Genomic DNA, 26248 nt, shown 5'->3' with positions numbered 1-26248 from the left:
AAGGACATGCAAGGCCTAGGCCTCTGCCACTGCTAAATCCTAGCCACCCGACCACTGGAGGAAGAACGCCTCATATTCCGCCTTAGGACCCTCCAAACACAGCATCAATGTTGACTTCAGCAGTTTCCTTATATCCCCTTGCGCCACGTCATCCCAGATCCAAGCCTCCAACTTGGCACCACCTTCCTGAACTGTCCTACCTGTCCATCTCCCTTCCCATCTATCTGCTCCACCTTTCCCACCAACCTACCACTATTACCCCCCCCCCAACCTGCACCTACCTACCGCCTTCCCAGCTGCCTTACCCCCACCCCACACCTCCCCTCTTACTTATCTCTAAGCGCCCTCTCCTTCCAGTCCCCCCCAAACCCTCACATTCCCTGAAACTCTCCTGCTCCTCGGATACTGCCTGACCTGCTGTCCCTTTCCAGCGCCACACTTTTCGATTCTGACCTCCAGCATCTGCAGTCCTCACTTTCTCATAGCAATAGTCAGTGTTACTCTGCGATGGTAACAGCTCATGCTTCCATGGGATGGTTACAGGAGGTATGACCTGCTATGGTCACAGACAGTGTTATCCTGTGATAGAGTAATAGTCAGTGTTTCCCTGGGATGGTCACAGCTGGGGTTACTCTGTAATGGTCACAGGTGGTGTTATGATGGTTATAGTCGGCAAAACACTTCCATAGTAATAGTTGGTGTTATCTCACCATGGTAACAGCCAGTGTCGCCTTGTGATGGTTACCATCACTGTTACTGACAATTCTGAGTCAGAAACAGGGGATGGGGAACCAAAACAAAAAGCCAAGATTAGAGTGGTGCTGGAAAAGTACAGCAGGTCAGGCAGCAGGAAAATTAATGTTTCAGGCAAAAGCCCTTCATCAGGAATGCTCAATGCTTTTGCCCGAAACATCGATTTTCCTGCTCCTCGGATGCTGCCTGACCTGCTGTGCTTTTCCAGCACCACTCTAATCTTGACTCTAATCTGCAGTACCCACTTCTGCCGAACAAAAAAAAGGCAGACCAATTAAGTACATACTTTGGTCTGTCTACGCAAAGAAAGACAAATAATATCTCAAAAATGTTGTGGGACACAGGGTCCAGTGAGAAGGAGGAACTGAAGTATTAGTAGAGAAATGGGGTTAGAAAATTGATGGGATCAGAGGTTGATAAATCTCCAGGGACCATTAATCTAGATCCAGAGTCCTTAAGGAAGTGGGACTAGGAATATTGGATGCATTGGCGAATATCTGTTAAGATCCTAAAGACTCCAGATCGGTTCTTATGGATTGGAGGGTAGCTAATGTAACCTCAGCAGAGGTGAAGTCTGCCAGGTAGACCCAGTGGCAAAAGATGGTGCCTGAGGATTGGCATTGGTGAAGCAATGGCAGAAGGGCATCACAGTAATATCAACGTGGTAGGCCCAGCAGCAAGAGATGGGACTAGGTGAGTTCTGTGGGTCCAGTGTAGGCAGTGGTGACACCTGGAGATCAGGCAATTTTGATATTGGTTGAGTTTCGTGTGGATGGTGCTGGTGGAGGGAAGATGGCACAGGTATCATCCAGTCACACAGCACAGAAACTATGGTGATAAGCTGCCTCAGGACTGATGGACTCTCTTTAAGCTTGATTTTTAAAAAAATTTTATTCTTAAATTAACCAAAATAACATCGAATCGTAGTGACAAATGAAAGCTTTTCACTGTGTTTGATTGTATTGTACTGTAAAATACAGGTGACAATAAAATTATCCATTCATTCAAAATTATTCATTCTCTGTTTAAAAAAGGAGGGAGAGATAAAGCAGGGAATTATCGACCCAGTTTCTAACATCCGTAGTGGGACAAATGTTAAAGTCTGTTAAAGGGTGGCACTGTGGCTCAGCGGTTAGCACTGCTGCCTCACAGCACCAGGGTTCCCCTTTCAATTCCAGCCTTGGGCGACTGACTGTGTGGAGTTTGCACATTCTCCCCATGTCTGCGTGGGTTTCCTCCAAGTGCTCCGGTTTCCTCCCACAGTCCAAAAGATGTGCGTGCAGGCTAGGTGAATTACCCATGCTAAACCGCCCACAGTGTTAGGTGCATTATTGAGAGGGAAATGGGTCTGGGTGGGTTATTCTTTGAAGGGCTGGTGTGGACTTGTTGGGCTGAAGGGTCTGTTTCCACACTGTAGGGAATCTTTAAAAAAATGATTTAATAGCAGAGCACTTGGAAAACAGTGACAGGTTCAGACATTGTCAGCGTGCTTGACAAATCTACAGGACATTTTTCAGGATGTAGCAAGCAGAATTGATAAGAGGGAACCAGTGGCAATGGTTTACCTTCAGGAGACTTTCGATAAAATGCGATCAGCAGGAAGTGGCCTACAGTCGACCACATTTGCACTGCCTTCCAATGGACCCTAACAGATCATCGACCTTAGTTCAGTGTTCAAACACTATCACCAGATCCCTCAGTTCGGAGTGTATGAAAGTCAATTAATGTCAATCCCAAATATACTGAACAACGGAACATTCACCACTTTCTGTGGTCAAGAATTCCAGAACACTTGTAAGGAAATGATTTTGCTTTTTAATCAGTAATGAATGACTGTCTCCTTACCCTGAGACAGCTAGCTCAAGAATGTGATTTGAAAGTAGCTCTGGGATTTTCACATTAATGAATTGAAATCTGCAAACCATTCTAAAAGGTGACTAAACAGCAATATAAGTTTGTTCAAAATATTGTGTCAGTTGTAGATATGACAGTGTGATCTTTTGCTATAAGCTCTGTGTCTTATGATCCTGCTCCACAACCACCTGACGAAGGAGCAGCGCGCCAAGAGTTAGTGCTTCCAAATAAACCTGTTCGACTATAACCTGGTGTTGTGAGATTTTTAATTTTGTACACCCCAGTCCAATACCAGCACCTCCACACCCTTGGTCAGTGTGAGACCTTGGAAAAGGCGCAGCAAAAACAGTCATTTCAGGGAGTGTGCATGTATTTATGGGGGGGGGGGGGGGGAGGCTGGGGAGTGTGTGCATGTGTGTATTTACAGGGGGATCCCTGGGGAGTGTGTGTGTATTTACAGGGGGGGGGGGGGTCCCTGGGGATTGTGTGTGTGTATTTATAGGTGGGTCCCTGGGGAAAGTGTGTGTGTATTTACCGGGGGATGCCTGGAAAGTGTGGGTGTATTTATGGTGGTCCCTGGGGAGTGTGTGTGTATTTTCAGGGGGGTCCCTGGGGAGTGTCTGTGTATTTACAGGAGAGAACCCTGAGGAATGTGACAGTATGATTCATCGTCCACACATTGATGAACATTCAACCCTACTCTGTAATTTGTCCTTCCGCGGTCTAATGTCACTGACAGACAACCATTACAGTTTCCGTCTCCTAGTCCCACCTTTTGTGTCTTTCACTCAGGCAGCTGCTGGTGAAGATTGGTGCAGAGGGACCCTGAACTAGTTCCTGGTCTCTTGTTGACTGAGAGATTATTGGTGCAATGGTAACAGAGGGAGGGAAGAGCGACAAAAAGTCATGGGCGGAGCACTGGCTAAAATCGAAAGTCGTTTTGCCCCGAGTTTATGAAATTTGGAAAGTGTCCTGTGACTGTGTTGACTCCTTGGGGAAGTGATTGAGTGAAGATGCAGGGTGTGACAGATGAGCTGACCTGCTGTATCTGTTATGAGATGTTCCAGGAGCCGGTGATGTTGGAATGCATGCACCATTTCTGTAAGAAGTGCATCTTACAATTCTGGGGAGGTTCCCAGACCAGCTTCAGCTGCCCCCAGTGTCGCCGCCGCTTCAGCTCCAGGAGTTTCCGCAGTAATTACCTGGTGGCCGGGGTGGTGGAGAGGCTCCGGGGGGCGCAGCACCCAGGATGTCCGCCTCAAGTTACAGGTGAGCGGCTCCCCCCCGGCCCCCGGGGGACCTGTAGGTGCGCACTCCTCAACCCCGCGCCCATTCGGCCCCTCGCCAATTGCGTTCCGTCTCAGAGGCTCCTCTTTCCTCCCTCCTCCCTCCTCCCCCCCACCCCCTCCTCCTCTCCCCCCACCCTCTCCCCCCCCCTCTCCCCCCCCTCCCTCTCCCCCCCCTCCCCTCCCCCCCCCCTCCCCTCCCCCTGCCCCCCTCCCCCCCCTCCTCCTCCCCTGCCCCCCTACCCCCCTCCTCCCCTGCCCCCTCTACCCCCCTCCTCCCCTGCCCCCCTCCTCCCCTGCCCCCCTACCCCCCTCCTCCCCTGCCCCCCTACCCCCTCCTCCCCTGCCCCCTACCCCCTCCTCCCTCCCCCCTCCTCCCCCCCCCTCCCCCCCCCTCCCCCTCCCCTCCCCCCCCCTCCCCCTCCCTCCCCCCCCCTCCCTCCCCCCCCCCTTCCCCCTCCCTCCCCCCCCCTCCCTCCCCCCCCCTCCCTCCCCCCCCCTCCCCCTCCCTCCCCTCCCTCCCCCCCCCTCCCCCTCCCTCCCCCCCCCCTCCCCCCCCTCCCTCCCCCCCCCTCCCTCCCCCCCCTCCCCCCCCTCCCTCCCCCCCTCCCCCCCCTCCCTCCCCCCCCCTCCCCCCCCCTCCCCCTCCCCCCTCCCCCCTCTCCCTCCCTCCCCCCCCCCTCCCCCCGCTCCCCCCCTCTCCCTCGCCCCCCCCTCTCCCTCGCCCCCCCCCTCTCCCTCGCCCCCCCTCTCCCTCGCCCCCCCCCCCTCTCCCTCGCCCCCCCCTCTCCCTCGCCCCCCCCCTCTCCCTCGCCCCCCCCCCCCTCTCTTCCGCCCCCATAGTGTGTCTCTTGTAGCTCCAACAGGTTATCTCCTTCCGAGCTCATATCAATATAATGTTCTTTGAACTCATCATCTCTGCTTACACTCCTGAGGCCAAGTTCCAGATCTTTCCAGTACGCTATGTTTAAGGTGAAAGTTCTTCCTCAAATACCCCCTCTATATCTTGCCCGGAGACCGCAGTCTGTGTCCCCTGGTCCCTTGTATCATCAGCTCGTTGGAACAGTGTTTCTTTGTGTACCTCACTTTTCTCTGGCATCATCTTGCATGGGCTTGTTCAAATTTCCCTTCAAACTTATACTAAATAAAAAACCGTCGCTGCTGAAGATCTAAACAAACACTGAAGCTGTTGGAGAAATCCAGCAGGTCTGGCAGCATCTCTGGAGAGAAAGCATAGTTAACACTTCAAATCCAGTGACTGTTCTTCAGAGCAATCTCACATCTGTGCAAAACTATCACCCATTCCTGAAACCATTCTGGTAAATCAGCTCTGCACCCTCTCGAGAATCTTTGAATCCTTCTCAATGAGCAGTGACTGGAGCTGGACATCACACTCTAGGTGTGGCCTAATTATGTTCAGTTTAACTTCAGCCAAGTCAGAGAATTGTGGGGTCAAGCCCCGCTTTAGTGTTCAAGCATAAGCCTAACTGTAGGGCTGAGGGAGTGCTGCACTGCCAGAGGTGCTGACCTTCAGGTGGGACTTTAATCAAATGCCCCATCTGGGAGGATGTAAATGAGAATAAATCTCCTACTGTATTGCAGACAGTGGCATCCTTCTGCAGTGTCACAATTCTGTCTTTTTTATGGAAGTATTGAAGACCTGTTACAACTGAAGTCCTGTTTCGATCTTTGTGCTTCACCTGCTTTAATTAAGAAAAGAACAAATTAGCGTGTTGTTTATGGGAATGTGGTTGTTTTCCATCTTTGGAAGGGCTCATGCCCGAAAACGTCGATTCTCCTGCTCCTTGGATGCTGCCTGACCTGCTGTGCTTTTCCAGTAACACATTTTCAGCGCTGTTTTCCGTCTGTGCAGAGTCAACAGGCCGGAAGGCCTTTTTCTGTGCTTTAGAGCTGTCTGACTCTGTCCTGATGTTTAAAAATTGACCTTTGTGTTATTTACTTTGTGACAGTGACCGTATTTTAAAAGCATTGTCGTGGTCATAAAGGGGTTTGAGTCATTCTGAGGTTGTGAAAGGCAAGTTCTCCCTTAAAGTTTTAACCAAGCTGAGAGTTTGTGTCTCGATGCTTACTATTTTTGCGACTTTGGGTGAGTGTTTGTTGAGGGTGGGGCGGGGATTTCTCCGGTCTGGCGTTTTGTTCAATGCAAGCTCACTGGAAATGTGCCATTCAGCTCGTTAAATGCAGTTCGCTGCTTCCTACTATGGGCAATTTGACTGCTGATTTATTGCCTGCGATTGAACATTGTTAAAATGATCATGGTCCTGCAGGATGAATCTAGAACTAGCGGGCATAAACGCAAAATTAAGGAGAAACAGGTTTAGGACTGAGTTGAGGAGGAACTTCTTCACCCAGAGGATTGAGAGTCTGTGGAGTCCCCTGCCCAGTGAAGCAGCTGAGGCTACTTTGAATGCTTTTAAGGCAAAGATAGCTAGATCTTTGAACAGTAAAGGAATTAAGGACTATAGGGAACGGGCAGGCAAGTGGAGCTGAGCCCATGAAGGGATCGACCATGATCTTGTTGAATAGTGGGGCAGGCTCAAGGGGCTAGATGGTCTACCCCTGCATCTATTCCTTATGATCCTGAATCAGAATTCAGCTACGTTACATTTTCTGGCTTTAAAATCCTCAAATTTTTTAAGGGAGGAGGAACTGTATCAGGAGGATACAAATTGACCATTGGCAAAAAAGACAGAAATAAAAGGTGGAGTTTTTCTTAAACCCAGCAATCTGGATTCACTGCCTGAAAGGGAAATGGAATCAGAGTCTAAAATAATATCCAACATAGAGTCAGCTCTTAGGGGCAGAAAATGTCATTGGGGAGTGACACTATTCTATATTATCTTCAAAAAGATAACACATATACTGCAGAACAGCCTCCTGCATAATACGATTCTTCAATTTGCAGAAATCCACTGCTTAGATACGTTCCTTTGATTCGATGATAGGGTACTTAGTTATTCGTACTGACCTGCATGACTTTGAATTAACAAACGAGGCGCCTAGCTGTTTGTAGGGGAACAAGGTGCAATTGTCCCTCAATGTCATCTCGTCTCTCCCATAGAAAGTCAACTCAAAGCTGAATATTCTGTACTGAAAGGCAGCGAGCTAACCAGTGTTCATGGGTTGGGGTTGTGTCAATTGCTTTTTCTTTTCTTTTTTTTAAAAAAAGGTTATTTGGACAATTTGGGGTTTTTTTTGCCTCAAACCCACACATTGTGCAGATCTGGGCCAGCCTCACCCAATCTCAGGAGAGCACGGATGCTGAATGTGAATTCTGATTCTGGGACTTTCACTGATATCCTGGATGTGGGCTTGGGCTGGGGATGATTAGGCCATGGATCGGGACTCGCTTGTAGCCCAGACTGGGTTTGGATTGTAGACTTCCTTCCCTCAGACTAAAACCCCAGTGGGTTTTTACAACTGATGATTGTTGTCGTTGTCATGGTCAGTCTTACTGAAACCAGCTTTCCATTACAGAGTTAGTGACTGAGTTTAAGCTGCCATGGTGGGGTTTGAACCCATGTCCCCAGAGCTTACCAATCTGCTATCCCCAGTTAGTTTGAGAAGGAAATCCTTGCTCATTATACTGTGATCAAGATACACTTGGGCTTATACTTTTGGTTTTCTTTAAGAACGAGCCTCGAGTCATTCACCTGGGATTCTGAGCAGTTTTCCTTGCTGGGCCCCTGTCTGGAGCAGGAGTTGGAGACTATACTGAGTTGTCTTGTTCCCTTAGGCAGAGGGGAGTTACCTGTTGCTGGTAACTTGTGAACCCCATTGAAAATTCTGTGCACCTATGTGAGCACTTTGTAGCTGCTTGACTAAGATTACATGGACCTGTATGTGAGAGTAGGTGCATATGCGTCCCACGTGGAAAGTGTCCTGCTCTATTAATTATTAGTGCCTGAGGGTGAATGACTTGTTCACAATTGCTGTCTGGGCTTGTCTGTGTGACAGCCAGACCTCTTAAGAACATAGAACATTACAGCGCAGTATAGGTCCTTTGGCTGTCAATGTTGCATCACCCTGCGAAACCAATCTGAAGCCCATCTAATCTACACTATTCCATTCTTGTCCATATGCCTATCCAATGACCATTTAAATGCTTGTAAAGGTGGTGAGTCTACAACTATTCCATGCTCCTATTACTTTGTCCTATATCTATCGCCCCTCAATTTGAAGCTATGCCCATTTATGTTAGCCATCCCCATCCAAAGAAAAAGGCTCTTGCTGTCCACCCGATCTAACCTTCTGATTGTCTCAATCAAGTCACCTCTCAATCTTCTTCTCTCTAACGAAAACAACCTCAAGTCCCTCAAACGTTCCTCGTAAGACCTTCCCTTCATACCAGGCAACATCCTAGTAAATCTCCTCAGCGCCCTTTCCAAAGCTTCCACATCCTTCCTATAATGTGGTGACCAGAACTGTGCGCAACACTCCTGAGTGTGGCTGCACCGGAGTTTTGTACAGCTGCAGCATGACCTCATGGTTCCGAAATTCAATCCCTCTACCAATAAAAGCTAACGCACCGTATGCCGCCTTAACAACCCTATTAACCTAAGTGGCAACTTTTGAGGGATCTATGTACATGGGCACAGAGATCTCTCAGGCATTTTCCATACTGTAGGGATTCAATGGTTTCTATGAGATTGCCTCCCATTAAGTGTACAGCACTGATACTGACCTCTTAGCTGACTCTAGTGGGAAAAAAAAACAACCAGTAAGGTGGAAGATTAAGTAGCTAAAACTGGGTGAGTGAGTGCAAGCCTCCAAAATCCACCTGTTCTGTCTCTGCCTGTCTCTCTCTTTCTCTCCGCCACTTCCTGTAGCTGGAACAGTTTTTTTTTAGGCTAGTTTCAGTCATGAGTCACGTCATTTGTTGATGTACCGTGGCTTAAAGCTACTGTCATCCATCCTCCTACTTCCAATATTATGCAGAGTGAGCTGAACAATTTAGTAACTTTGTCTCCCCAGAGCTTCTCATGATCAGCAAATTGTGAAATAAGCAAATATTTCAACTCCGCCTGCATATCAATCCCGTGCATCTGGGATGGGAGAATATGGAATCGCATTAACGGGAATGAAGCAGGTCATAACGCCTTGTCCCTGTTTTGCCACTCTTGAAGTGGCTAGTCTTCAACAGGAATTCCACTCACCCGAATGTCCTGTGATTCCCTTTAGTGTCGAGCAACCTAACAACCTTGGGCTTAAATATAGCCACTGTCTGAACATCTACAATCTCCTGCGGTCAAGAGTTATACAGAATTGCAACCTTTTGAGCGTATAATGTTTTGCTTCTCCGTCCTAAATAGCTACCACCCTGAACTGAGTCTATGACCTCTGGATCTAGGTTCTCCAGCTAGTGAGAAAGAGAATCTACCCTTTCAAAGCATTCCACAAAGATTCAATAAGTGCGGCACGGTGGTTCAGTGGTTAGCACTGCTGCCTCACAGCGCCAGGGGCCCAGGTTTGATTCCAGCCTTGGGTCGTTTGGAGTTTGCACGGTCTCCCCATGTCTGCGTGGGTTTCCTCCGGGTGCTCCTGTTCCCTCCCAAAGATGTGCAGGTTAGGTGAATTGGCCATGCTAAATTGCCCAAAGTGTTCAGGAATGTGCAAGTTAGGTGCATTGGTCGGGGGTAAATGTAGGATAATATGGTAGGGGAATGGTTCTGGGTGGGTTACCCTTCGGAGGGTTGGTGTGGATTCGTTGGGCCGAAAGGCCTGTTTCCACATTGTATGGATTCTATGATTTCAATGAGATTGCTTCCCATTGAGTGTACAGAACTGACACTGGCCATGTACTGTGATCTCTGACTGTTTTGTCCTGTCCAGTAGATGTAGAGAGGATGTTTCCTCATCAGCCAAAGAAGAATGAGAGGTCATAGTTCCAGGTTAAGGAGTGACAGATTTAAAATAGATCAGAGATTACTTAGTAAAAAAACAAAAGATCTGCAGATGCTATGAATCAGAAACAAAGACAGAAGTTGCTGGAAAAGCTCAGCAGGTCTGGCAGCATCTGTGAAGAGAAATCAAAGTTAACGTTTCGAGCCCGGTGACCCTTCCTCAGAACTCCAGCGTTCTGAGGAAGAGTCACCGGACCTGAAACATTAACTTTGATTTCTCTTCACAGATGCTGCCAGACCTGCTGAACTTTTCCAGCAACTTCTGTCTTTGTTTGAGAAATTACTTCTCCTAATAGGGTGTGAATCTGTGAAATTTACTATCGCAAACTGCAGTGGGTGCTGGGTCATTGCATAAATTTGAGGCGATAGACTGACAGATTTTTTATTAGTAACGGGGTTAAAGGGTGACAGGGAGCAGGTAGGGAAGTGGAGTTGATGCTGTAATGAGATCAGCCGTGATCGTATTGAATAGCAGAATAGGCACGAGGGACTGAGTGGCTAACTCCTGCTTCTAGTCCTTCTGTCCTATATGGATGAGGCCATTCAGCCCCTTCAGAATTTTGTACTAGTCCATTTAGATCGTGCCTACTCTGAATTGGTGAGGCAACACCAACTCTTCTGGGCGTCAGGAAGTTACAGTGCAAGGATTTCTCAAATGGATGCCTTTGTAATCCTGATGAGCTGGAGTTTAAATTGCGCCAGTGCAGTTTGAGAATTTTAATTCTTGATAAGAAAGGTGGATTCAGTAAAAGAGAGTGCAATGCTGTTGGGTTGTTGTAAAAACCTATCTGGTTCACTAAAGTCTTAGAGGAAAGGGGATCTTCTGTCTTTACTTGGCTTTTGTGACTCCAGGACCACAACAACATGGTTGCTGTCATCGAAAGACTTGGACCAGACATTCAGTTGTGTAAAACCATTGCAGGAAGTGGCATTGAGATCAGCATCAGAAAAGACGCATTCTGTAAGTCTCATCTCATGATGTATGAGGACTGGTGCTACTTTTATATTGGAGCAATCCGAGAGAGGGGTTGGGGTCTCTGGTGCAGTGATAGTGTCCTTGATTCTGGACCAGGAGGCATTGGTTCAAATCCCACCACCTCCAGGAATGTGTAATAAACCAGATAGTGTTTTTTTTAAATCCCCTGAAAGAGGGGTTGTTAGCTGCTAAATCAGTAATTCCGCAAAGACATTGAGATAAGTACATAAATAAGAAAGTTTTTTTTTGGAGGGATATGGGCCAGGAGCTGGTAGGTGAGACTGGATTATTTGAGATTATGTTTGACATAGATTTAGATTCCCTACAATGTGGAAACAGGCCATTCGACCCAACAAGTCCACACCGACCCTCCGAAGAGTAACCCACCCAGACCCATTCCCCTACCCTATATTTACCCCAGACTAATGCACCTAATACTATGGGCAATTTAGCGTGGCCAGTTCACCTGACCTGCACATGTTGGACTGTGGGAGGAAACCGGAGCACCCGGTGGAAACCCACGCAGACACTGGGAGAATGTGCAAACTCCACACAGACAGTTGCCCAAGGCAGGAATCGAACCCGGGTCCCTGGTGCTGTGAGGCAGCTGTGCTAACCACTGAGTCACCATGCCACCCATGGACTGGTTAGACAGCAATTTTGGTTTCCGTGCTGTGTGACCCTGTGAGTCTCTAAGAAGCAGAGAGGGTGGCAAAGGCATGTAATGTCCTCTGGGTGGGAGAGATTGATTTCCACCGTCCAGAGTGATTCGTTACCATCGCTACTGACTGATCTGGCTAAGTCCTGAAAGTTATAAGAGGGTGTGTAACAGATGGTGCGAGTTAACAAGCGGGGGAGAAAAACCTACTTGAACTCATTCTTACCAGCCTCCCTGTCGCAGATGTGTCTGTCCATGTCAGTACCAATCCAGGGTGACTAGTACACAGTTCGTATACAAGTGAGGCCCTGTCCTCAGGCTTGGATATTCTCCGTTGTGTATTCTGTAGCAAGTGGGATGCATTGTACCAAGTGGAATGGATTCAGAACAGGTCTAGCAAGTCAACCCTGGACAGCTCAAACTGTGAGCCATCAGTAGCAGCAAAGTGTTGTTGAAGTCCAGTTTGTCTCACCACGTACCCCTCTCTAGTGTTACCATAAAAGCAGGGCACGATCCCTACAGGACAGCACACCTTTGGCAGCACCTTCCAAAGCGTTATGTAAAGGAACACAGGTGATAGGTGCTTGGGAATGCCACCATTTGGAATATTTCCTCCAAGACGATCACCAGCTTGACTTGGAATGATATTGCCATTTCTTGACTGTCAATGGGTCAAAATCCTGACATTCCATCATTAACAGAACAGTGAGAATACCGAAACCAAATGGACTGTAGCAGTTTAAGTAGTTGGCCACCCACTATCTCTCCAATGGTAATGGGGGATGCACAGTGCTGGCATGTCCAGTGATGATCCTACCATTGACAAAAAGGCCCTATGCTCTTAGGCTCTGCTGTCCGCCTTCACGTATCTCTGAAGCACAATGTCATGCTTGGAATCCAGAAGATCAGTTGGCTTCCGTTCCATTCCTGGCACCTCTGGTCGCCTGCTCTCCAAGAGGAGTTCACCATGGGAGAGAGGAACTGAAAGTCTTGTCATCTCGAAAGAAACCGCGCACAGAATAAAACTGCCTCAAACTTTAACTAGTCATCAGCTTGACTAACATATGACTGAAGGTGAAGATGCACACTGGCAAACTGGATGAAGCAATTGAGAATGACAAGTTGATTTGATCTGGAAGTGGAACCTGACCTCTCTATCCCAACTTGCACTCAGCCCCATTTGCTCACTTACTCAGTGCTTATAGACTTAGTGGATCCTTTCTGGCAAGGCCTTCGTTTTAAAATGTTCGTCCTTGTGTTCAAACCTTTCTGCCACCTTGTTCCTTCCTGTATATGATCTCCTCCAGCCTTGCAGCGCATTGGGTTCTTTGATTTTCTCCAATTCTGGCCCCTAGTACATCCCAGATTGTAATCACTCTTCAGATGTCAAGGCACAAGGCTCTGGAATTCTCTCATTTTAAGATGCTCTCCAGTTTCAGCTGCTTAGAATCTTCTTGCCCAGGTCTGGTCACCTCTCCACATATCTTCAAATCTTTAAGGTGGGAATGGACTGCCAATCAGGTGGGCTGCTTTAGTCCTGGATTGTTTTGAGCTTTTTGAGTCTTGTTGAAGTTGAACTCATCAAGGAAAATGAGGAATATTCCATCACACTCCTGATTTATGTCTTAGAGATTGGTGGGGGGGGGGGGGTGCAGGGGGTGAGCTATCATTGCAGGGTTCCTGCTCTTGTACCACAGTGTTAATATCACTAGTCCAATTCCGTTTCTGGTCAACGTTAAGTCCCAGGATCTTGATTCGGGGCATGTTCAGTGTGGATAATAGCGCTGATTTTCAAGGGGAAATAGTTACACTTTCTCTTGTTGCGGATGGTCATTGCTTGGTCCTGATGTGGTGTGAATATTACTTTTTCACATAGTAATCCAAGCATCTAAGTTGTCCAGGTCTTGCTGCATGTGGGGTGGACGGTTTCACTATCTAAGGAGATGGAAAATGCTCTCCTATTTTAAATTGTAGTTAAGAGCCAAGTGTATCAGTGTGAATTTATAATAGTATTTCATGGTCAACTTGTGACTAACTATTAATTCTAGACTGAATCGTAATTCTGGATTATTTTATAGCGGAACTGTTCCTTGCCCACAAAATGGCCATTCCTCCAAATTAAATTAATCACCACCGTGAATTTTCACAAATTGCAGTTGCTTTCACATAGTCATTCATTTTCTGCCACCTTTTGACTAAAAGGCACAAAGTTACTAAGTTAAAATATATTGAGGAACCTTTCTGACAATAGACGTAGGAGCAGAAGTGGGTCATGTAGAGTCACAGATGTACAGCAGGGAAACAGACCCTTCGGTCCAACCCGTCCATGCCGAGCAGATATCCCAACCTAATCTCGTCCCACCTGCCAGCACCCAGCCTATATCACTCCAAACCCTTCCTATTTATATACCCATCCAAATGCCTCTTCAATGTTGCAATTGTACCAGCCTCCACCACATCCTCTGGCAGCTCATTCCATACACGTACCACCCTCTGTGTGAAAACGTTGCCCCTTAGGTCTCCTTTAAATCTTTCCCCTCTCACCCTAAACCTATGCCCTTCAGTTCTGACTCACCCACCCCATGGGAAAGACCTTGTCAATTTATTATCTATGCCCCTCATGATTTTATAAACCTCTATAAGGTCACCCCTCGGCTTGCGACCCTGCAGGGAAAACAGCCCCAGCCTGTTCAGCCTCTCCCTATAGCTCAAATCCTCCAACCCTGGCAACATCTTTGTAAATCTTTACTGGACCCTTTCAAGTTTCACAACATCTTTCCAATAGGAAGGAGACTAGAATTACACATAATATTCCAAAAGTGGCCTAACCAACGTCCTGTACAGCCACAATATGACCTCCCAACTTCTGTACTCAGTATCACGTCTATTCTCCCATTCAATCCGATCATGTCACATATGATCATTCTCAACTCCACTTTCCTGCCCTTTCCTCCATAACCCCGATCCCCTGACTGAGCAAAGACCTGTTTATATCTCTGCCTTGAATACACTTAATGACCGACCCTCGGCAGTGAAGAATTCCACAGATTCACCACCCTCTGAGAGAAGAAATCCCTCCTCCTTTCTGTCCTAATTGGGTGACTTCTTATCCTGAAATTATGCCTCCGATCCTAGGCCCTCCTACAAGTAGAAACAACCTTTCAACATTTGACAAAGCCCCGAAGAACGTTCATTTCAATAAGGTTACCTCTCATTCTTTTAAATTTGGAATACAAGCCCAACCGACCTAACCTCTCCTCATTAGACAGTTCCTTTGTGCCCAGTATAAAGCCTATGAACCATCTCAGGACTGCCTCCAGTGAGGTGTATCTTCCTTTACATAAGGGACTCAACATTACATTTGACTTTACTAGTACCTGCTAAACCTTTGTCTTTTGTGATTTATGCAGCTGGACTGTCAAATCCGTGACTTTCTGCAGTCTTTCTCCACTTAAATAACATTCAGCTCATTTTATGCTTTCGTCCAAAGTAGCTGACCTCCAAAGTTCCCACCTGCTGAGTATTTTTGTTCAACTTGTCTATCTCTCTCTGTAGACTATCGTCCTAACCTTCTCACCTATTCTTGTAGCAGCTGCAAACTTGGTAATGATAACTTGGTTGAGGAAAGTGAATTTATTAATATATTGTAGATGCTTGGGACCCCAGCACTGATCCCTGTGGCACTGCACTAGTTTAAGGTTGTCATTCTGAAAATGCCCCCTATCTCAACTCTGACCTCTAATAATTAGCCAATCCTCGATCCATGCCCCAACACCATTGGTCCTTATCTTGCTAAGTAGCCTTGCTTGAAGTACCTAATTGGATGCCTTTATGAAGTCTAACTCCATTGCATTTACCAGCTCCCCTGTATCTACCCTCGTCTATTCAAAGAATTCCAAATGTGTCCCTTTGTGATTTCCCTTTGTGAAGCCAGATTGACTCTGCTTGAACATGTGATGTATTTCTAAATGCTCTGCTATTACATCCTTTTATGGTGGATTTCAAATAATTTTCCCAATTACACATTTTGAGCTAACTGGCCAATTTAAGTTTATATCATCTGTTTTTGAATAAAGGGTTTCAAAGACAGATTCTGGAGTCCTGGAGGATTGGAAAACTAAGAGTTCCTACCAGTGCATCTACCATCTCTATAGCTAACCCCTTTAAAATCCCAGAGTGCAATCCATGAGATCCAGGGGCTGTATTGGTTTCCCTAGAGCTTTTTCTCTAATGCTAGTTATTACATTTATTTCCTCTCTCCCTTTTGCCACTTGATTGTGTATTTTTGTAACATTATTTGTGCCTTCTACTGTGAAGATTAATGCAAACTATTTATTCAGGGCCTCTACCATTTACTGATTTCCCCCATATTTCCCTTGCCTTGTTCTCGAAGGGGCCCATGCTCACATTGGTCTCTCCCTTTTTATATGTTTAAAGATATAGATTGCTCTCCATCTTGATATTGCTTGCAGGTTTACCCTCCATGTTTATTTTCTCCCAGATCCAATTCCCTTTGACTAATGCACCAAACACTATGGACAGTTTCCCATGGCCAGTTGACCTGAGCTGCACATCTTTGGACTGTGGGAGGAGACCGGAGCACCCGGAGGAAACCCACACAGACACGGGCGGATTGTGCAAACTCCACACAGACAATCACCTGAGGCAGGAATCGAACCCGGGTCCCTGGCGCTGTGAGACAGCTGTGCTAACCACTGAGCCACCATGTTGCCTCAGCACTAGTTTGTGGTGGATATGCAAGTGAAGTTTATTCTTCGTGGATGAGCTCTTCTCAAACGGGGCTGGGGGTAATTGACAGCAGGAATTGGCCAAAAAGTGGAAACTCCATGCTAATCGTGTCCGAATTGGACCATTCCCATTCTCAGCACCTGGATGCTTGAGTCCAAAAGAGTTGTTTTTAAAGCCTTTCGATGTTACCTTTCAGAAACAACTGACTGATCTCCAGAAATGTCACCGGGACAAGAAGGACATGATTGTGAAGATGAAGAAAAGGGACGAGGAAAAGATTGTGGGAATCCAGGTAAACATTGGATGAATCCCGATGATCCTTCAGATCCTGGACTGAGCTTGTCGTGACGCAAGGGGTGAAATTATCCAGGGTCCAGAAAAGGGAAAAGAAATCAGGAAGTTAAAACTGTGGAAAGAGCAGCTGGGTGTGGGGCTGAATGGGCTATCCCATGAAAGGATGGGCTGAATGGGTGTTTTCAGACTCTGTCTTCTTTTGCAGAGGGAATCAGCTGAGCTCCAGCTAAGAGTGAGGAGTGACTTTGAGAGGATGCACCAGATCCTGTGGAAGGAGGAGAGCAGCCTGATGACTGAACTGCAGCGGGACTCGGCGTCTGCTCTGGAGAAGCTGCAGAGACACATCGAGCACCTGGACACAGGGCTAGAGGAATTGGAGCAGCTCATCAGCAGGACCCAGGGTTGTCTGGAGCAACTAAAGACCACGGTGCTGTTTGAGGTAATGCCTGTGTGGGGTGGCAGTAGGATTGGGGGGCGGGGGGGCGCTGACATGTGACTGGGTGTGAACAGAAGGAGAAAGTGAGGACTGCAAATGCTGGAGAGTCCGAGTCGGAAAGTGTGACGCTGGGAAAGCACAGCAGGTCAGGCAGCATCCGAGGAGCAGGCGAGTCAATGTTTCGGGTGTAAGGAACGTGAAAAGTGGGGTCTGAATTGGCTTCCTCCTGAATATGGCTGGTGGAAAATTGGCTGTGGGAAGGGAAGAAAGGGTTAAATCTATTTGCTCTCACGTTGAGCTGCAACAGGTGCAATCCCCAGGAACCTGAATAAAACAGGGACTCTCAGATAGATAATAATGGCTACTGCCATAATGGGCTGCAGACTTTGAGAGTTTGATGTTGAAGGCATACTTCAAACTTGCAATCTTTTTTTTTAAAAATCGCTCGGTTGGGCAGACAGCTGGTTGGCGATGCACAGTGATGCCAACAGCCTGGGTTCAATTCCCGCACTGGCTGAGATGACCATGAAGGATCCTCCTTCTCGTTCTCTCTCCTTGCCTGAGGCATGGTGGCCCTCAGGTTAAACCTGTTTGGGTTTGGCTTGTTCCTTGGTTCTGTTCCTGTACCCAGCTGTTTGTGGGTTTGAGCTCAGCTGCTGAGAGCAAGCTGGCTCCTCTCACTTCCTTCGTTTGGAAACCGCTGACTGTCTCGTGTGACAGAATAGTTCGGCGGTGCCCTGTGAAATGAGAAATGGGGGCTCATTTTTTTTTTCTTATTGTGCTGTCTGAAAGTGCACTGTAACTTTTTATATTTTGGAAACGTTGCCCTGGAGACCATGCGGCAGCCAATGTGTGCACAGCCCTCAACTTAATAGATCACCAGGTTATGTTTACCAGCCCGGTGACGTTTGTGTGAGGGTTAATTATTGACCAGATAAATAAATATTAACCCAGGATGACAGGGAGCATTCCCTCCTCGATTTTCAAAATACACAATGCAGTAAATAAAAACCAAAAGAACTGAGGATGCTATAAACCAGAAACGAAAAAAACAGAAATTGCTGGAGAAGCTCAGCAGTCCTGGCAGAATCAGTGGAGAGAAATCAGGTAATGTCTCGGGCCGATGAAGGTGTTCTCCAATCTCTATCAGAAGATGGCACCTCTGACGATGTGGAGCTCCCTCTGTACTGCATTCAGAGTCTCTGTCACAGTGACCTGCTGGAGCCTAAGATTTCCTAACTTGGGTGGATATGCTCCCTGGGGAGTTTTGAGCTATTGAGTCACCCTTCAGATGGGTTTTAGCAAGTTAAAATGTGGAGCCCGCTACTGCATTGAGTGTTTAAGACCAATAGCATGGATATCACCGAGGGACTGTCTGTGTGGAGTTTGCACATTCTCCCCATGTCTGCTTGGGTTTCCCCCGGGTGCTCTGGTTTCCTCACACAGTCCGAAGATGTGCAGCTTAGGTGAATTGGTCACGTTAAATTGCCCCATAGCGTTCAGGGATGCATAGGCTAGGTGCATTAGTCTGGGGTAAACGTAGAGGAATAGGGTAGGGGGTGGGATACCTTTGACGGGTCATTGTGGACTTGTTGGGCCAAATGGTCTGTTTCCACACTGTAGGGATTCTGTGAATGCTGCAGAAAGACAGTGGAAGGAATAGAAAGTGCTGCTAACGTGGGAATTGGCTCCTGAGGCATAAATGCCAGTACAGACCTATTGGGTTGAATGACCTGTTGCTGTGCTGTAATACTGTATCACACCCAGCACTGGTGAAATCCTTGAATTCGTGATTCAGTATTTATTTTACCCTGAGCCATGTGGCATTCCAAGGGTGTGGATAATGATGCCAGTTAGAGAGGAATATCACAGGAGGATTCCGCACTGAATATAACCGTCAAACTGCACCTAACTCTACCTCATTCTGTTCTCTTTCCGCAGACCCGGGGTCTAGCAGACAGGTACGTAAATGCATCTTTTTGTTTCACCGTCTCACAAAATGTGTTTTCGGTTGATGGCAGAGACTGTGTTGAGCTCCTGTTTTCAGTTCATCCATTTGTCTAAATCTCTGCAGCTGTGCCCCAACTTTGACCTTTGATTCACTCGTCACTATGCATACAGCCCTTATGCATACAGACCTCTGATGGCTCCAAATCCTGCTCATGGTTTTGGGTTTAAAACTCTCGTCGTTGTTTTCCCATCCCTCTATCTCTGTTGTCACAAAGCTGATACCTTTTTTTTTCTAAAAGCTGTTCTGTTTCTGAAGGATACTGTGTCCTTGATTTTTTTTTTCCAGAGGAGTCACAAACCAGCTCCCAGCTCTGAGGTGGCTACTTTGGTACAGAGATGAAAAAGGATTTCAAGAGGCCTTTTGTTTATATGTAAATGGATGAGACTTCAGGCCAAAGTGGTCATGTTTTAGAAGTGACCTGTATAATGAAAAGGGAGTGGTCAGCTCTCTAGCTGGGCAGTTCAGTTCAGATCTAGTTAGGAGTTTAGGAGTGTGGAAATAGGCTATGAAATTCTCTCTCTCTCCTTCTACCCTTCTAACTTCAACCTGTAAGCATTTGTTCCATTTTTACTGTTTTTTTAAGGGGTTTGCTTATTGGGACTGTTGTGTATATTCGGAACAGCATGATTAAGTCTAGTTTGGACGGACTGAGTTCTGTAGGCGTTCTTTATTGTGTTCTTTGTGTTTCGTTATGTAATTTTGTGAATATATTTTTCTGTTTTAAGACCTGGTAGACGGGTCTTAACCTAGCTAACCTACTCTGGGTAATTTTCACTGTACACTTAGCGAAACAGATTGCAAAGTTATGGACTGGCCTGCCTGCTTAAGAATATTTTGAATGGTCTGGCCTAGTCCATAACACTATAAGAGTTCACCATGGGAGATCTCAGCACCCCTCCTACACCGTGCAACCCCCAATTTCTCCTGTTCCATCACTGTCAGCTATCCTAAGACCCTCAGGATCTGGAATTCCGTTGGTTAAACCCTTCAGCTTTCAATTTGCCTCCATAAGGTTCTTTTCAGAAACAAACTTCTTTGTCTGAGCACTTGGTCATCACTTCTAATATCTCAAGTGACGAGGTTGAAAGGCACTATGTAAATATAACTTACTAATCGTTGTGTTGTGACTTGTGTCAAATGAGTGACTCTGTTTCTCTCGTCGTTTACCCTTTTGTCTTTAAAACCCTTTTCTGTGCCCCAGCTGTTTCTCACTGGGTGGACGTTCTTCTTGCTCTCCAATTCCTGTTGTCTCTTACTTTGCTCAGCGTGCTCCCTAAGCCCTCACCCACTTCCCCCAGTGTTAGGTAGCCGTCCTGACTGACTTTCTCATTTCTATTCTCCCCCCCCCTTCCCCACCACCACCTCTCTCGACACAGCGTGCACATCGAGAATGAGCCGGATGTTAGTGGTCACCTTCGTAATGCCCGTTACACTGGGCCCCTTCAGTACATCCTGTGGAAGAAGATGTACAAATCCCTGGAATCAGGTAACGGCAAACGTGGGCTCTTTCAGTCAGGCTGTGTATCTCCGATGCTTTGTGCCGAGGGTAACCTAATCACTGAATACAAGGTTTTCTGTTTTTTTAAAAATTAATTCCCACCAGCAGCTCCCCAACTGGTAATGTACTCACCCCCATCCTCTCCAAAACCCACACCCACTCCACGAGCACATGGTGAAAGTTTTCACACTGTCCCATCAAACACTCCCAGGGCAGGTACATCCTGGGGTTAGATACTGAGGAAAGCTCCCTCTGTTCTTGGCCCAGTGTTAGTGTCCCTAGCCCTGGACCAGGAGGCCCTTGTTCAAGTCTCACCTGCTCCAGAGGTGTGTAATAACATTTTTCAACAGGTTGATTAGAAAAGGGTTAAATTTTTTTAAAAACCTGAAAATAACCTGAATTTAAAGCTTCCTCAACACTGTCCCCAGACCATGTACATAATGGGGTTAGACCTCTATACTGTCCCCATCAAACACTCTCTCTAGTTAGCACTGCTGCCTGACAGCGCCAGGCACCCAGATTTTGACTCAAGCCTCCGTACTCTCTGTGTGGAGTTTGCACATTCTCCCCATGTCTGCGTGGGTTTCCTCCGGGTGCTCTGGTTTCCTCCCACAGTCCTAAGCTGTGCAGGCGAGGTGGATTGGCCAGGCAAAATTGACCAAAGTGTCCAGGGATGTGCAGGTGGATTAGCCTGGGGAAATGCAAGGTTACAGGGATAGGGTAACGGGGGTGGGTCTGGGTGGGATGCTCTTTGGAGGATTGATGTGGACTCAGTGGCCCGCTTCCACACTGCAGGGAGTCTATGATTCTCTTCTTTGATTCTAAGTCCAGTACAGAGTTGGTTAGAGCTCCCTCTGCACTTTTAATCCAAAAGTAAATGTCACTCTACACTGTCCTCATCAACCACTTGCAGGACAGGGACAGGAACTCTGGAGTTCTTGACAGTCAGTCCAAAAATGAGGATGAGATTTTCTAAAACGAAGGCATTGACCGACCGTGAGTCAGTGTAAAGTTGAGAGTGGGATGAATAACAGCAGAATCATATAGTTCCTTTTCTGAGAGATGAGCAGTTTCTCTTTGAGGTCCTGAATTTTTTTGCCATGAGAAAGCTCTTTATAACTTGACATAAAACTCCAAGAGTTCCCTCGATCTTGGTACCTTTACGATATTATGCCCTGTTTCTAGATTTGCCCACTTTATTATCCTAAAAGGCTGTAATAAAGTTAAATATTAATAAACAACATGATTAAATGTGAGTTTCTAATAATGGATCCATTTTATCTATTACAGTTTTGTTTAGTAGCTTACTGATCTTTTAGCCTAATGTCAAATATGTTTTATAATTACTGCTGTGAAGAATCTTAGGAGGTTTTTTAGATTAAAGATGCTGTATAAGTGCATATTCAGTTGGGTTTCCTCTGTATCTTTTATGTTTTAGTGAATGAATATTTGTCACATGATCTGAAACGGTCCTTTATTTTCTTTGTCAGCTCCAACCCGATTGACCTTTGACCCAAACACGGCTCACCCTAACCTGGTGCTATCTGAGGATCTGCTCAGTGTCCGCGAGGTCGATGAGCAGCAGCCTGTGGCCAATAATCCCGAACGATTCGATAAGTGCGTCAATGTCCTGAGCGCTCAGAGCTTCTCCAGTGGGAGGCACTACTGGGAGGTGGGAGTGGCCGGAAAGACCAAGTGGGACCTGGGTATTGCCAAGGAGTCAGTGGATCGCAAGGTTGTGGTCAAGATCGCACCTTCCAATGGCTACTGGACCCTCCGCCTGAGGGACAGCGAGACGTACTGGGCTGGCACGTTGCCGTGGAAACGGCTGCCCATCCAGAAGAAGCTGAAGCGGATCGGCGTGTTCCTGGATTTTGATGATGGCCGCCTCTCATTCTACGATGCTGAGGATATGTCTCACCTCCTGACCTTCCGCCAGAGCTTCTCAGAGAGGGTCTTTGCCTTCTTTAGTACCTGCTTCAGTGACGGTGGGCTCAACTCTGAGCCCCTCCAACTCTGCAATGGCAGCCTGTGAAAAGGGGCTAGGATAGGAGGGGAGAGGGGTCTGGCCTGGCCTGGGGTGGGCACGGAGGGGGAAGGGGGTGTTAGAATGCAGTGACCGTTCCCTGCAGCATGAACAGTGAAACTACAATCTTGCAGTTTTCCTGGCGCTGGGATCCACGACCTATCCTCCCCCCATCCCCTTTCAGTTCCCGAGATTGAGAGGGTGCAACAGACATCTCGACATCCTGCTGTTCTCTTCATGACCCTCTCCTCCTTCTCCTTCCTTCCACCCCCGTCTTCCCCCAGTCTTTGCTTTCTCCCTCTCTCCCTGGATCCCACATTAACTAGAAGTGGGGGCAGGGTGGGGGTAATGACCCTTTCACTAGTTGCACAGTTGCCCCCTGCTGATGGTTAAGGGTCCAAGGGAGAGTTTTCCCAAATTCACTTTCTCTTGGAACAATGAGGATCCCACCATCTAGTGGTGACTTTTAGAACTGCAGCTACAAAAATCTGCTTTGACATTAATCAATTTAACCTATTAAATTCAGTGGATTAAATTGGAAATTTCTGTGGTTTGGAAAGTTGGGTTTACCTTTTCCCATGTTAAACTTTCTATAACTTTAAACATTTTGTTGACAAGAGATTGACAAAACATTTTGTCAATCTCCCTCTTGTGTATCTCAATTTTTTTCTTGGTTCTTGTATTTCTGTCGCTCTTGCTCGAAGACTCTCTCTCGCTCTCTGTGTGTATACCTTTATCAGGTGCTCTCTTGTACTTGTTTATCTTGTGGTACCTAGCTCCTCCTCCTCTTTCCAAACACACATATTTTAGACAGCAAACAGTAATTTCTTTGATTTTTTTTCACTTATAAATGGATAGATCATAAATGGATGGTTTATAAATAATCTTTTGCAGTTGATTTATGTTTTACTTTAAAATGAATAATCAGAGCTCCTATTAGGTTTTATTGAAGCAAATAATCAACTTTTTTAATTTAGTTAGCAATGTGTAGTTTTGGAAGATTGCTGAAATCATTGAGCCATTCCTCACTGTTTGTGTGTCTGAGAGGTACACTGAGTGGAACGTGTGTCACTTCCATATTTTATGGTCGGGGCATTGTCTCGGAAAGGCACCTAATGTGTCAGATGTTGAGCAACCAGGGAACAGGATAAAGGATATTGTACATGCTTTGTTATGAACAGTATTTTGAAAATTCTGCTTTATTTTCTGATTTCCGTGTTTTTTTTCTGTATTCCTTATTAAAAATTAAAACCTGCATTGTGAAAACTGAGATGCGTTGGGACTGATTTTAGTTTTAAATGTTTTTAAATTCAGAGCCAGCATGGAGATGATAGGCAGAATGACATCTTCCTGTGCTGTCTGTGACCTGAGTGAGTGTTCAGTGTTTACCACTACCATTTGGTCTGTCAGTCATCCTCCGAACACAGAATAGATATGGTGTTGCACTTATGCTGTGAGGTTGTTCAAACGCTTCAGGCTCACTGCCTTTATTCCTGATGAAGGGCTTTTGCCCAAAACGTCGATTTCGCTGCTCGTTGGATGCTGCCTGAACTGCTGTGCTCTTCCAGCACCACTAATCCAGTATTTGGTTTTCAGCATCTGCAGTCATTGTTTTTACCTTGTTGATTTTAACCCTACTGCGAATCCTCTTGCAAGGATGCCTGCCTTGAAGAAGTTTTCCTCCTCTCTCTACAAGAATCTCAGGGAGTCCCTCTCCCACTGCAACTCCCAGGTCATTTCCTCTGCTCTGAAGCTCTTCAACCATGTTGTGAAACAAACTCAGTGTACTCTATGCTACTTTCTCCCCACCCCCACCCTCCTCTAGCTTATCTCTCCACGCTTCAGGCTCACTGCCTTTATTCCTGATGAAGGGCTTTTGGCCGAAACGTCGATTTCGCTGCTCGTTGGATGCTGCCTGAACTGCTGTGCTCTTCCAGCACCACTAATCCAGGCTGTACCCAATTGGCTGGAGAGTGATTAATCAAAAGCTGAGGTGGTTCTTTTGTCTTTGGGTTCCCCCGATGTACGGGTAAGCACCTTCCAGCAAAGACAGTAAATTAAATGGAAGGATGTACAAGAATATCACTGCTTCACATGGAACAAGTATTTTGTGGCCTTGGTGAGTGAAGGGTAGGAGATCAAAGGGCAGCTGACACTGTTAAGGAATCGGGGGAATGAGCCCATTCAGCTCCTCATGTCTGCACCACCTCCGAGCCATTCTCCTGTCTTTTCCCCTTCCCTTTGCACATTGTTTTCATGTATCATTCCCTTTTTCAGTTCCTCAATTGAATCGAACTCCATCGCGGTTCCAGGCAGTGCATCTCCGATTCAAATCACTCGCTTGGCATCACATTTGCTTGCTTTGCCAAGCCTAGATATGGGCCAAGTGTTGGCAAATGGGACTGGATTAATTTAGGATATCTGGTCGGCATGGGCGTGCTGGACTGGAGGGTCTGTTTCCATGCTGTACATCTCTGTGACATTAATGAGAATGAGTGGTTACAGATTTACTTTTATGAGTAGGAACAGGTTTTCCCTATCCACTCTATCCAGACTCCTGAAAACTTTCGAAACTCCTGTCAGATCCCCTCTTGGCCTTCTCTCCAAAGAGAAGAGTTTCCGATCTGAGTGACTGAAGTTTCCCATCCCTGGACCCTTTCTGGGGAATACCTTCTGCACTCCCTCCAGTGTGGTGTGGCTTGCAGAGCTATATTCCAGCTGAGGTTTTAACCAATGTCCCGTGTAAGTTCAGCATAACCGACTTCTGTACTCCGTTGTACTGAGAATACTCTATGCTTTATTAACTGGTCTACCTATCTTACCACGCTGTGCACACTTACACCCAGCTTCCTCTGTGCCTGCACCCCTTCAGAATAGTGACCCTAGCATTGTCAGAGCAAAAAGCTTCTCTGAGTGTCCTACCATCACTTTCAGCTAAAATAGACCTGATTCATCAAAGCTCTGAGAATGTGCAGAGTAAGTGCTCCGTGTTAAGTAGCACCGTTCATCCCACAGAGTGTTTCTGCTGTGTCTTTGAAAGGATTGAATTGTGCATGTGATAGCTGCCTCACAAGGGAGTGCTGTTGTTCCACAAATGGGTTGCTCTGGTGTATGGCTGTCGTTCCAGAATCCCAGAAGGAGCCTGGAGGTGCAAGAATTTTGAAAAGTTAAGTTAAATATGGACCATGCTATGAGCACCTCTGTTCATTTATTCAAAACATGAGATAAAGCTCCTGGAGAGAGTGCATAATGGATTTGAGATTGCAGCTGTGAGTTCATTACTGTCCGGTTAAGACTGGAGTATGACATGATATACGTCTTTTAAAATTGTGAAAGAATTTATTAGGGTAGATGTAGAGAATAGCTGAGCTAAGAGCATTGATATAATCACCAAAATACTTAGTAGATATTCAGGATAAACCTCTTTGTCCAGAGAATAGGGAGAAATTGGAACTGGGAACCATTAGGTCTAGTTGAGGTGAATCGTGTTGATATATTTAAGGGGAAGTCAGATAAATATCTGACAGAAGAGCTGAAGGATGCGCTGATGTGCAGCATATAAATAGCACGAGTGAAATGGTTCATTTCAATGATATAAATCTGTCATTGTTTTTAGTGTGGGATGTGTTACAGTAGATGAGGGATTAGTAACATCACTAGGCTACCTAGGCCGAGGCTAATTCACTGCGGGAAAGGGTTCAAATCCCACTACAGCAGGTTGTGAAATTTAAATAAAATCAATGAAGGGAAGCTGTAATGGTGACTGTTACAACTGTTCTTGCT

At 46.5% G+C, this 26248-nt stretch overlaps 1 protein-coding gene across 1 annotated transcript; it reads left to right on the top strand.

Moving 5' to 3' along the window:
- The first annotated feature begins 3424 nt into the window (after window positions 1-3424).
- LOC140491906 (zinc-binding protein A33-like) lies at window positions 3425-23729 on the top strand. The gene is given in 7 exon segments (XM_072590359.1): window positions 3425-3845; window positions 3847-3876; window positions 16397-16492; window positions 16700-16933; window positions 18872-18891; window positions 20318-20427; window positions 21930-23729. Coding segments are annotated over 7 exon segments (1260 nt in total). The 5' UTR covers window positions 3425-3620; the 3' UTR covers window positions 22475-23729.
- The last annotated feature ends 2519 nt before the right edge of the window (window positions 23730-26248 follow it).

The sequence above is a fragment of the Chiloscyllium punctatum genome, chromosome 20, assembly GCF_047496795.1.
Source record: "Chiloscyllium punctatum isolate Juve2018m chromosome 20, sChiPun1.3, whole genome shotgun sequence".
NCBI lineage: Eukaryota > Metazoa > Chordata > Chondrichthyes > Orectolobiformes > Hemiscylliidae > Chiloscyllium > Chiloscyllium punctatum.
The sequence above is the reverse complement of the archived record's forward strand: the minus strand, read 5'-3'. Positions and strand labels throughout refer to the sequence as shown.